The sequence below is a fragment of the Atractosteus spatula genome, chromosome 5 (genome assembly GCF_055471065.1).
Source record: "Atractosteus spatula isolate fAtrSpa1 chromosome 5, fAtrSpa1.hap1, whole genome shotgun sequence".
In the NCBI taxonomy this organism is placed as follows: Eukaryota; Metazoa; Chordata; class Actinopteri; order Semionotiformes; family Lepisosteidae; genus Atractosteus; species Atractosteus spatula.
The window spans coordinates 56,357,526-56,369,791 of record NC_142710.1 but is presented as its reverse complement, the minus strand read 5'-3'; the positions used below and the strand labels follow the sequence as shown (position 1 = coordinate 56,369,791).

Below are 12,266 nucleotides of genomic sequence, written 5' to 3'. Positions count from 1 at the left end.
CCTCATGATGAAAATCTGATATCCATAATGTCCTTAAAAGATGAGACTCCTAAAGGTCCTATAGGTTATTGAGGATTGAGGAATACTCTCCTTTAGCTGTACAGCTATCCCTGGAGTTTTAGGTATCTCAGTCAAGAAAAGAGGGAAGCATTTCTTGTAAGTCCCGTTAGGTTAAGTGTTTTCAGTAGAGGTGCTCTTAACTTTTTCTCTCCCCAGGTGAGGTCCACATGCCATCAGGGAAGACTGCCCAGCCGGACATCATTGACAACAAAGATGGCACTGTCACTGTGAAGTATGCCCCTACAGAGGCCGGCCTGCATGAGATGCACATTAAGTACAATGGCACTCATATTCCAGGTATGGCTCGGTTTGACTTGATGGTTTTCTAAGTGTTTGAAATTGACTTTGTCCTGTTTTATGTGAAAATAGTTCATCTGTTTTAAAAATAGGCTATATGTAGCGGAGCTAGTTTGGAAAAGGTGACCTCATCGCCCTCACTGCGCGTAGCAGGGACCTCAGCTGCCTGGGCTAAGGGAGGTCTCCTTTAGCTCATGTTGCTGGTTCCCTGTTGCGTTACGCCAGAGACCCGGGTTCGTGCCCCAGGTGCTGCGTGGCGGAGGGCACGAGACCGAGCGGAATCGCGACGGTCACATATAGTCGATTTGTAGTTTCTTGAAACCAAAACCCTCTTCTGAAACTCGAGATTTCAAAATGCCTATGGCGATGAATGGTTAACATTCTTCAGTTCTGTCCCATCAGTACCAGGTTATTTTTGTGCAGACGTTTTGTCTGAGAATCTTTTTTCTTTACTACAAAGGATTGACGGGCCCTCTTTTCTCTTTCCTTAGTCTTAGTTAAGCAATGGCATGTTTAGTGGTCTCTGAAAGTGTTTAAAACAAAAAAAGACGATGAAATCCATTCTTAGACCCCAACATTTGTGTTTAGAATATTGTGATTTGTTGGAAACTCGTATGGCTCTCAGGGCTGTGTACACACTTTAATCAGCATTTCAAATATCAACCTCCAGATGTGAGACTGTCAGTATTTCTCACAGAGATTAAAACACTTCCACTCATGACTTGAGCTCCAGGCCTCTTTATAATGAAGCATCACTACGGCCACTCTATAGGGAAGGAAACCAGGCAGATGTAGGAGCGTCAGTCTTTAATCTGGCTTTAAACAGCTTTAATCTGAAAACTTTTTTGTGATGAAAGGAAATTTCTAAATGCCATAAGGTTAGGGGAATTCAGACTGTGATGGTTTTGAATGGAGTGTTGGGGCGTTTGTGATCTTGACAGTACTTGCCGGTGCTAAGGTTTCTCTCTCACGTTATCACAGCCCAGACATGACTGGACCTTTGTAACACAGATCCAAGTTCCATTGAGTGTTTTTTTGTCCTTCCTTCCACCTCTCAGATCAGAAGGGTGTAATAATACGTTACCTTCCTCATAGATAAGGGAGTCTTTGTTAAGGGAACAGACAGAGGGCTGTGACTCAAAGTCTAGAAAAACCTAATCACCAGGATTCTTCTTATGTGGTTGGAAAGGTTGGACAAGATCTAGGCTGACGAAATGACTGAGAATTTTATTGTGAGTTTTGGAACTACAGAGTATCAAACAATTTTTTGTGGAAGAGGTAAGCGTTATGATCAGATTCTGATCAACAGTGATCACGCTGGGAACCATATTGATGACATCTATGGCTTTTAGTGGAGTTATAAAGATTTTATAAATGGTTCATTTGCCACCTATATTGTTCCTACGTCACCGTATAAAATACAGTGTACAGTGTTGTCCTGATACTTAAGTTAAATGTGTATTTGCATTAAAATGATACCCTTTGACAGCCAAAGTAAAGTTTAGGGTGAATGTGGATTGAGAAGTGAGAACGGATTAAAGCATTTGTTCTACTTCTGTTTGCATGCTTGTCTATTCCTTAGTACTTGCATAGACTTTGATTAGATATATGAGCAAAATATACCAGGTGTACTCACAAAAAAAATTAATTAATAGAGAAAATATAACAAATTCAGCATGGTCATTAAAAATCCAAGGGTGCTTCATGAAAAGAGTAGGGAAGTTACCCAGGTGTCCTGGCCATATTTCCCCCTGGCCTTTACTAATCATGGCCTCCTAATGAACCCCATCTATGCATTTGCTTCATAACTCCTCCACATTGATAATTGGTGTGTGGTGAGCATTCTGGTGCACTTTAACTGCCGTCACATCATCCAGGTGGGGGCTACACATTCCAGACAAGCACTATATTAGTGCAGTATATTACCTATATTAATAAATAAGTGTAAGGAACTACTATGTATGAAAACATGGCATTATAAGTAAAATTACCAAATGTTTTTTAGTCTAATTTAGTTGCATTTTCATCATTGTGAAACATTTCACATTTTTTATTCTGAATGTGTCCCTACCAGTGATATGGGGTGTTTTTCATCATGCCCTTTTCATACATGGTAAATTGTAAGTGCTGTTGTGAATGGTCAAAATTCTTGGCCAATCTGTTTGTTTCTGAAGGCATGTGTTTATTGCTCCTGTGCTTTCAGAGAGTCCGCTGCAGTTCTATGTGAACAATGCTAACAGCCCCAATGTCACTGCCTATGGGCCGGGCCTGGTGTATGGTATTGCCAACAAGACCGCCACCTTTACCATCTGCACTGAGGACGCCGCAGAAGGTGGGCGGCCATGATGACACAGACAATGGAGAGAGAACTTTAAAGACCACACACTCACATGCATCACAGACTACCAGAAGTGCTGCTTTTATAGTATCTGGGTATAATAATAATGTGGTACTCTTTTCCAAGGCACAATAAAAAAGGGAAACCTAACTTTTATATTGTAGTAATTACAGTGCAGTTCATCACCATTTCTATGTACACTTGACTGAAGTACAAAAACCATGCGTTCGTTTATTTATTCCATTAGTAATATTGCCAGGGACTTAGTATTGTCACTCAGTATCATACTACTTGTAAACGTGATACAGCATACATATTATCCTTGCACTACCTACGGAATGCTTTGTTGCCCTTCTTGCATAATGATCTTGTGCCCTGTAGCGATTTACTGAAGCTGTCTAAAGCACTTTTCAAGGAAAAGCTATTTTATTTTTTTTAAATATGATTATTACCAGTCTTTATGCTCCCAAAATGTTTTTTTCTGGAGTTTGCAGATGTGCTGCATTCAGCTGTTTGAGTTTTTGAAGATTAAAATGTCCTTAACCTTGTGCTTTTTGTGTTTGGGGAGGCACTGGACTGAGTGATGTGTTGTTGTAACAGGTGGTCTGGACCTGGCCATTGAAGGCCCATCCAAAGCAGAGATCAGCTGTACTGACAATAAAGATGGCACATGCTCTGTTGCCTACTTGCCTACCCTGCCAGGAGATTACAATATCCTGGTTCGCTACAATGACAAGCATATCGCTGGGAGCCCGTTCACTGCCAAAATTACTGGTAAGCACTCTGAGATCAGGCGACAGCGTCCTTTGTAAACAGCTGTCCTAAATCATTTCTGTCCCTTCACGCATTTCGAGCCTTGCAAATTAAACAGCTCAGGGCTAAGTGGGGACATGTTGTGGATGTCTGTGAGGATTAAGTTGGGAAGAAAGCGTTGCTGATTAGTAAGTGTAATTTGTTTATTTTGAATTGAGAAGTTGGGGTGGAAATCAGGTCTCTCTATAAAGCTGCTGAGCTTGCTCTCCATAATGGGGTGAGGAGCACAGCGATCAGGGGGAGCCTTGGATTAGAGTCACTGCTCCTCCAGATTGAGAGACATCAGTTGAGGTGGCTCGTGCAACTGCTGAGGATGATCTTGCTTCGGCAGCACGTACGCTAAAATTGGAAGACATCTGGTGAGGATTCCTCCAGAGTGCCTTCCACTGGAGGTGTACTGGGAAGGGATCCTGGGACAAGCTGGAGGGATTATGTCTCTCAGTGGGAACACCTGGGAGTCCCCCAGGTGAAACCGGAGAAAGTGAAGTCTGGTCCGCTCGGCTCAGTCTGTTACCACCGCAACACTCATCATGAGTAAGCGGTTACAAAATGAGATGAGAGATGAGATGAGATGAAAAGTGTGAATCAGTCCCCCTTCTTAGTCATAAAAGAAGTACTGCCTTTCAGAAGATTTATAGAGTTTTTCCTTAGGTTCTATCTGTGGAAATTAACACTTACCCTGCAAAACCTAATGGACAGGTGAAATACTGCCTTAAAGTTGTTGGTTTGTTTCCACTCAAGAATAGGTTGCACTTCCATTTTAGGGCTTAAAGAATGGATCAAAGAAATGTGCTTCTGAGAGATCCTTCTCTGCGAGCACCTCCTCTAGATCAATGGAAGTTATTGTTGGGATGGAAGGCTCTTTTTAGCCAGCCCTTTGTTTTTTCTTCTTCTTAGAGGACAACAGGAGAAGGTCACAGGTCAAGCTGGGCTCGGCTGCTGACTTCTCCCTGGACATCAATGAGACAGACCTCAGCCTGCTCACAGCTAGCATCAAGGCACCATCTGGACGAGATGAGCCCTGCCTGCTCAAGAGACAGCCCAACAACCACATTGGTGAGATAGTAGGGGCACCATCAGTTAGCCAGCGCTGGCTGGGAATTCAGTGTGCAGAACAAGAAACAATGCTGTTGACTGTGGCTTACAAATGTTCTTTTGTTAGATCTGCAAAGGGGTATCAAAATAGAAGTATTGTACAAGGTGTATTAAATCTTGATAGGGTTGTTGCCCTTTATAAAGTATATTTAAATGTATAAAACCATCTCAAGGCTACACAGATGTAAAGAAAAGCAAACAGTTAAATGTTAAAGTTAAATCTGTTCTTAGCTGGATTTATTTCAGAGCATAAAAATGATTTTCTGCTAGAGTAAAAAGCATTTATTGTCCTGGCAGTACTTGACACTGAGGTCTCTTAGTTTTATACACGTTCCTTGAAAGGGAAAAATGGTAGAACCGTGAAGAAAAGATTTTTCCTGGTATGGTTTGATTTTTCCCTGCAGGTATTTCCTTCATCCCAAGAGAGGTCGGGGAACATCTTGTGAGCATTAAAAAGAACGGCCGGCATGTAGCCAATAGCCCCATCACGATCATGGTGGTGCAGTCGGAGATCGGCGATGCCAGCAAGGTCAAGGCCTATGGTCAAGGGCTGGTGGAAGGACATACCTTTGAGATGTCTGACTTCATCGTAGACACCAGGGATGCAGGTCAGCTTTGCTGTTCTATGATGCTGTATTAACTTGTCATATATCAGAACTAATTATTATAGTGGCTTCTTCCTCCAGGGTGGCCTATTAAATGCCTTTATCACGTGACACAAAAGAACAAAGTTTCCTACATATCTCTGTGATTGAAATGACTTTTACTTTACCACAAGTGAACGGTGTCAAACGATCACAACATACCACAAGCGATACCTTTAAGCAAACATTTAAATTGGTTTTGATTTGAATCGTTTTAATTTAGTGAAACGAGTGTTATCAGATTTTAAAACAGATATATTCTCTTGCACAGATAGATTTTTAGGAGCTTTTCTCCTGGTAGTGTTCAGGGTGTTTCATTGCTGCTGTTCATAAAGGTGTGTGATTGTGCCAGCATGTCTGTTAGTTTTATGGCTAATTGAAGCTGCAATAATTTTCAACCTTTAGTATTAACTATGTCTCTTCATACTGCTCCAAAGACAATATGAAAAGCCTAAAGGCCATCTACTGTATGAATAAGTGACTTGTTTTAACATTGATTGTTAATTTTTAATGATATTACCCATCCATGCAAAATCATACATGCAGTGACTTTGCTTGGATTCCAAGAATGTATTCATGCAAATTACAACTCAGTGAACAGTTGCTCTAATATAAAGTCCATGTTCAGTTATAACCTCACAAAACCCCTTTTCACAAAACAGGGCCTCCAGTTAAAAAAAATTAAACAAAATAGTCTAAACCCAGACAAATAAGAGGCAATTTCTTTTAGGTAGGTTTAGTGTTCAAGTTAGTTTCAGTCAGTAAGGGTTATGGCTGGAGGTCACATCAGTTACTATGGATTAGCTACTACCGACCCCTGGCCTTTGTGTGCTGTTTATTTCACCTGTTGGATCTCCCCAAAAGCCCATTAGAATTTGTTACTGAACTTTTTTCTGTCTTTGGTCATTTTTTCCTGTCTACAGGTTATGGGGGACTGGCTTTGTCCATTGAAGGTCCCAGCAAGGTGGATATTCAGACTGAAGACTTAGAAGATGGAACATGTGGTGTGGCCTACTGTCCCACAGAGCCTGGAATCTACATAGTATCCATTAAATTCGCAGATGAGCATGTCCCAGGTACGATACAGAGATGTGACTAGATTGTCTTCTTTATAGATAAACCTACATGGTAAACTTTCCATTTTGACAACAAATATACCTTCTTACATTTTTATTTTCCATTATTACCATTTTGCTCCCAGCAAAATACAAACTAAATCATTATGAGAGGCCAAAGGATCAGCTTAGGGCCATATAGCATTCTAAAGCTTTAAGAGTTTAGGCTCTGCCTATTACTATTGGACAATCATGGCAAGTTAACTTGACATTTAGAGAAAACTCTGTTGTTTTGGTAGTTTCCTCAAATTTATATGGGTTTTCACCCCTTTGAAGCAGTTTCTTCTTACAGGCAGGTTCTCGTCCCTCTTTGTAGATTAGGATATAGACCATCCTAGTCTACAGAAAATGTTTTTGTACTCTTTGTAACCTCTTTGAAGATGACAACCTGTGCATGCTTCAGGATCTGTCCTCTGTCACCTAAAATCAGTCCCCTCCACGTTACTGTTGTATGTTAGTTACATAAAATGGATGATGTTCCTGAATGAGATGCCGTATGAGACTGTGCTTTTCATCCCTCTAAAAACCTACTACACCTGACAATCCACTTTAAAGTTGCACATAGAACAGATTGTACAATTCCACATATGCTACGCTAGAGATAAAGATTGCTTCCAGCACTCACAGACATACTCATGCAGTACCTACTTATCCAGTATCTACCTACACTTTTGAGAATGAGTTCTGTTAAATTGCTCTTAGGTCCTAATCAGTTCCTAATATCCACTATAGTGATGGGGTACTATATTGTAAAAAAAGCGCCGTCCATTGGATGAGATGTAAAACCTATGTCCTGACTCTCTCTATGGTCATCAAAAATCCCAGTGCGTTTCTGAAAAAGAGTAGGGGTGTTAACCCCCGTTGTCTTGGTCAAATTTCTCCTGAGCTTTACCAATCATGGTCTCCTAATAATCCCCATCTATGAATTGGCTTCATCACTCTGTTCTCCTCCCCACTGGTATCTGATATGTGGTGGGCGTACTGGCACACTATGGCTGCCGTTGCATCATCCAGGTGGGGGCTACACATTGGTGGTGCAGGAGAGTCCCCATTACCTGTAAAGCCGTTTGAGTTGAGTGTCCAGAAAAACACTAAGTGTAAGGATATTATTGGTATTATTAAGTTGCCTTTTAACATTCTAGCTTGGATTTCAGAATGATATGGATGCGTGGTCATGGATAACACAGAGTCAGTGTGAAACCGTGTCCCGGCATGTTAGTAGTAGGACGCGATGGTATGGAGGCTGTGATTGCCCTTGTCTACAGTGTGACATGGCCAGTCTTGTCTCACCAGGGAGCCCGTTCACCGTGAAGGTGGCTGGAGAGGGCCGTGTTCGAGAGAGCATCACACGCAGGCAACGAGCAGCTTCCGTCGCCACCGTGGGGAGCGTCTGTGACCTCAACCTGAAGATCCCAGGTAGGTTGACGTGCCCTTTGCTCTTGGGAATTTTTTACAGTTGTGGTTGTGAATTATTTGTCCTGAAAATTCATCTGGGTTGTCAAAGCAGTACTTCAGACTTGTGCCTCATAAGACGACCACAGTAGTAGATTCCAGTTCTTGTTTCATGTCAAATACGGTCCTGTCCCAAGTAACATTTCTGTTCTGTGCTGAGCTCAGAACAGAAGTGTTGGTATACAAAATCGAACTATGCCAATACCCTCAGCTCTACAGCTTCTGTACGGCTTTGGTAGATTATGGTGCAGTATTGAACAGATCTCCTTGGTTTGCTACATTACCATGAAGCCAATACAAGTACTAAATGTAAGAAAGGTTGCACACGGAAGAAGCAGCAATTCAGTAGTTAGTAGCTAATTGTCATCTGGTTGTTTCTTGAAGGAAACTGGGGCACTGACTTTGACGACATGTCTAAGAATCTCGTTCTGGACTCTAGACCCACAACTCTTCTAAGGAACTGTCTCCTTTTCTCGGTTTTAGATGCCCTTTCATATAGTTTCTACCTGTGGTTGTCTCTGGTACTGCATATGTTTCACTATTTATAGCTTTTGTTTTACTATTCCAACATCTCTTATCGTATTGTAAGGCTTCACATGTTAAATTGTTCTTTTGCTTGTGATATGACTGACAATCCCCAACTCACTTCTTGTGTGGCTGTCAGACAAATCTGTCCAACAAATGCACTTTCAAGGGGCAGATAGTTTCACCATTTGCTCCTTCACCACCATTCTGAACATTCTGTGCTTCTCCGACCTCTTATTTGTAACCTTTCTTAACCTTTCAGTGAGACACGCTGTAAGCTACTTTTGGTTAACTTTCTTAAAATTGAGTCACACTGGCAACAAAAAAGTATACTGTACATCTTTAATCTGAGAGGCTTCGTAGATGTAATTTGAGGTGAACATGATTCATAACTTTGCATGTGATTATTTAATTCCATAAGTCTCTTACTTTTTCCCCCAAATGCTAAATTTAAATTTAAAATGCTAGCTACGCACCATCCTCCAATATTGAAAAATTAAAATGAATACTTCTGAGAAAGCAGTTTGAGATTTGTAGTGAGCAGTTTATCCAGCTAAGTATATACCCTTTGCTGCTCAGGTCTTTAAGGGAGCTTGCCAAGGTGTGACTTTGAGAACAGTTTTTGCCTCATTGATAAGTAGAACCAGATGGGCCAGAAAGCAAATGTAAACGGTACGAAATCCATCAAAAATTTTGAGGGGGCAGAAAGATTTAACCTTGTCCGTGCTGTAATTTCCCTGATGACTACCGCAGTATTGCACAGCTGTTTCTTTGCCATCCTGTCAGTGCTTTGTCAATGTCTGTGGTGTGTTCAGCACAGTCTGGACACGCCCTAGGGGTCTCCAGACCCCAGATCCTCCCCCCACCCATTCCCCCACCAAAAGTTCTCATGGGTCTGACAAAGAGAGTTTGAATTAAAAACTTGCTGCTGAGGAATTTTACATCATGGATGATTTCCCCAAATTATTTTCTCTCCGTTTTCAATGCTGTATATTCTAAATGTATTACCTCTTTCAACTCATTGGAATGTATTTAAATTAATGTTACTCAGGCACCACAAAAGACACCTACGTGGTTGTTAAAACATGTAGGCTGGACACTAATGCCTAGGCACAGCCATGGCCACCTAAATGGTAAGCCCCCTATCATATCACCAGCTTTATGCCTAAATTTTGGTAGCAGCCCATCACTCCATCATTCCAGCAGCAATTTTGTATCGGATGATATTAGTAAAAAGATAAGAAAACCAGGTTTCCAGCTGTATTTTGTATTTTCATTAGTTCAATGAAAACACTACCTTCTCTTAAATGCAATAGGTTAATTCTTTAAGATGCTGCAGGTAGGTTGGTAACTCCCAGTATTTCTTGCTAAAAAATTAGTTTTAAAGCACAGCCTATTCAGGAAATGCATGTAAATATATGACAGTAGTTAAAAACAGGCTGAAACTGTGCCGAGTTTAGAAGAATACCAATGGATCTTGCATGTAGGAGAGATTTACTGGCCTGGTGAAAGCTCAGCTTATATTTGTAATCTAGGTTACAAGAGAGAGAGGCTCATATTAACTTCGTCAACCCCCTTGATTTTCAAGGTTTTGAAAAGCTCCGTCAAACCATTTTTATTATCTGCTAGCAGTTCAGTGTGTTTACAATAGGATGTTTTTGGAAATTTCTCGGTCTTTGACGTGACCTCCGAAGAAGTGAGGAATGGTTTCTTCAGTAACCCTTTGTGCCAATTCGTTATTGAAAAATAAAGTGTGGTAAAGGATGATGTACTGAGTCTTTGACTTCGCTCCTTTCCTTCTTACTTCCTTGCTTTTCTCTGTCCCTGTGTCTGTCTCTTCCTGTTCCCTCTCTCCTTAGTGACCTGGTTCCTCCTGGCCTTGTCCCGGGAGGGCCTGTCTGGGGGCCTCTATCAAGCCAGGTGCTCTCTGTGGTGTGGTGGGCGTGTGGGGCCTACCTGGGGGGGCTCTGTCTGGTTTACGGGAGGAACAGTCAGCACGCGGATTGGCGCTGCCCCCCTGGCAAGGCCCTCGGGGCCGGAGGGTGCGTTTTAAGCGCTGGGCATGTGGACAATGAGGTTGGCAGAATGCGCTCCTTTTCAAATAATTCCAGCATGCTGTGTTTGTGTGCGAACTGCAGTGCTGTACATTTTCTGTTTCCTGCCTCTCCTGGTGTTACCCAAGAGTTTGCATTGCTTTAGCCTGTTCACTGGAATGGCAGTTCCAGAACTGGCATTTAAGGCCTTCATTCCCTATCAGTTATGCATTACTGAGGTCTATTTACAGTACATGTCTGCTTCTTCTTTGATTTATTTTATCGGCTTTGCTTATCTTTATCCACAAAATATACAATAACACCTAAAGTTAATAGTCTTGTATTGCAGTTCTCCTTAAGATAGCAAAAGTTTGTTTGTACTCAGTCAAAACATCCTAACTGAAACAATTCCCTGCAAAATGCTGAAAGGAATGTGATAACATACTGTAGTGTATTCATGAATATCAACCTCAGTAGAAAATCTGCTTTTTAAGATGTCTTCCTTCCTCATATTTCTTAGGATCCAGGAACAATAATCTTCATTGTGTCTGATTTCTTTGTACTTACCTGCTGTTGTGACTCATCAGTCTCGCTCTGACATGCTACATACATCTGTACATTAATGGAAAGTAGCCAACTGGAACTACTTCCATTAAATGAAGTGGATATTTTGGCAGATGCATTTAAAAGTTAGGGGTGATGTGAACTTCAAAAAGAGATATTCTAATCTCTTGGACTACCACCAAATACGACATTTAACCATATGGTAGAAGCTATTTACAGCAACTGATTAAAAACTGTAAAATGATATTATAACTTACAGGCTTGAGCTATATTTTCATATCTAAAGAAGTATACTTCTCATCTAGAATATTTATTTGGGATATAGATAAGTAAAAGACTGAACTAATTTTAGGGTAACACTTCCTTAAAAATGTCCAGTTAGAAGTTAAATTCTGTTTTGTGCTTGACTGGATGAGTACTCTCGTGGAGTTTCCCCACCCTGTGCAGTATTTATGGTCTAAAGTTTTGCCAGTAGCCATTTTGAGACCTTAAAGTAACCTGGATAACAGGTCAAGGCCACACCCGAACTGGAAACTAAAGTCCACACTGCCTAATCCACTATCCTAGTTTAGCTCATTAAAATGTAGCTGTAACCCTATAACCATAAGTGAAGGTTAACAGTAATTCTAATACTAATCCTTACATGGCCATTATGCAAACTCTAGTTGCACGGTATGGTCCAAATGTGCTCGAAAACAATCGTAATGAAGTTAAAACCTTTGTTTTTGTGAGGGTTTGGTACCCTTAAGTCTCCATGAATTACAATTTCTTAAATGTAGATCTTAATACCTTCTGGGGAAAACAGGGTATGGTTCCGTGGCTCATGAAGTGAGCATTTCCACAATAATATTTTTTGCGTAACTGTTAGCTATTTTAGAAACAGTGATAATTATTATTGGTAGTAAGTATTGTTTGTGAGATAATGCAAGGTATTACATGTGCAAATAAATTGGATCACTGTTATGATAAATACAGCTTACCCTGTATTAGAGTTCACTTTCTTCATTCTTGGTACAGCTCATTTTCTTTACTCTTTACGACATTTTATTACTGTTATAAATGCAGCACTTTATTACAGCACAGTAATAACAGACTGGTAAGTAAATTAAGTATACTCACTCCCTTCCCACTTAACCAGCTTACTCTCCAGCTACTGCCATTTGGCTAATTCTGTTTCTTATTTCTTTTTTATCCTTTTCTGTGAGACATGTGAGAAGTGAGCCTGCGATAACTTAAAAACACCTTTGTGTTCCCCTATTTAACATTTATTTTGCGTAACAGGTCTACACACAATATACATCTAGCGCTTTCCTGAGGGAAACTAACTAAA

General features: G+C 40.8%; 1 protein-coding gene across 2 annotated transcripts in view; it reads left to right on the top strand.

Moving 5' to 3' along the window:
• flnba (filamin B a) overlaps positions 1 to 12,266 on the top strand; it is a 110,350-nt gene that overhangs the window by 85,598 nt on the left and 12,486 nt on the right. For both annotated transcript variants that reach the window (XM_088916782.1, XM_088916781.1), the window contains 7 exons: positions 217 to 357; positions 2,561 to 2,689; positions 3,296 to 3,469; positions 4,406 to 4,564; positions 5,008 to 5,211; positions 6,171 to 6,323; positions 7,656 to 7,778. In XM_088916782.1, the coding sequence (XP_088772908.1) occupies positions 217 to 357; positions 2,561 to 2,689; positions 3,296 to 3,469; positions 4,406 to 4,564; positions 5,008 to 5,211; positions 6,171 to 6,323; positions 7,656 to 7,778 (1,083 nt within the window). The remainder of the gene's footprint in view (positions 1 to 216; positions 358 to 2,560; positions 2,690 to 3,295; positions 3,470 to 4,405; positions 4,565 to 5,007; positions 5,212 to 6,170; positions 6,324 to 7,655; positions 7,779 to 12,266) is intronic.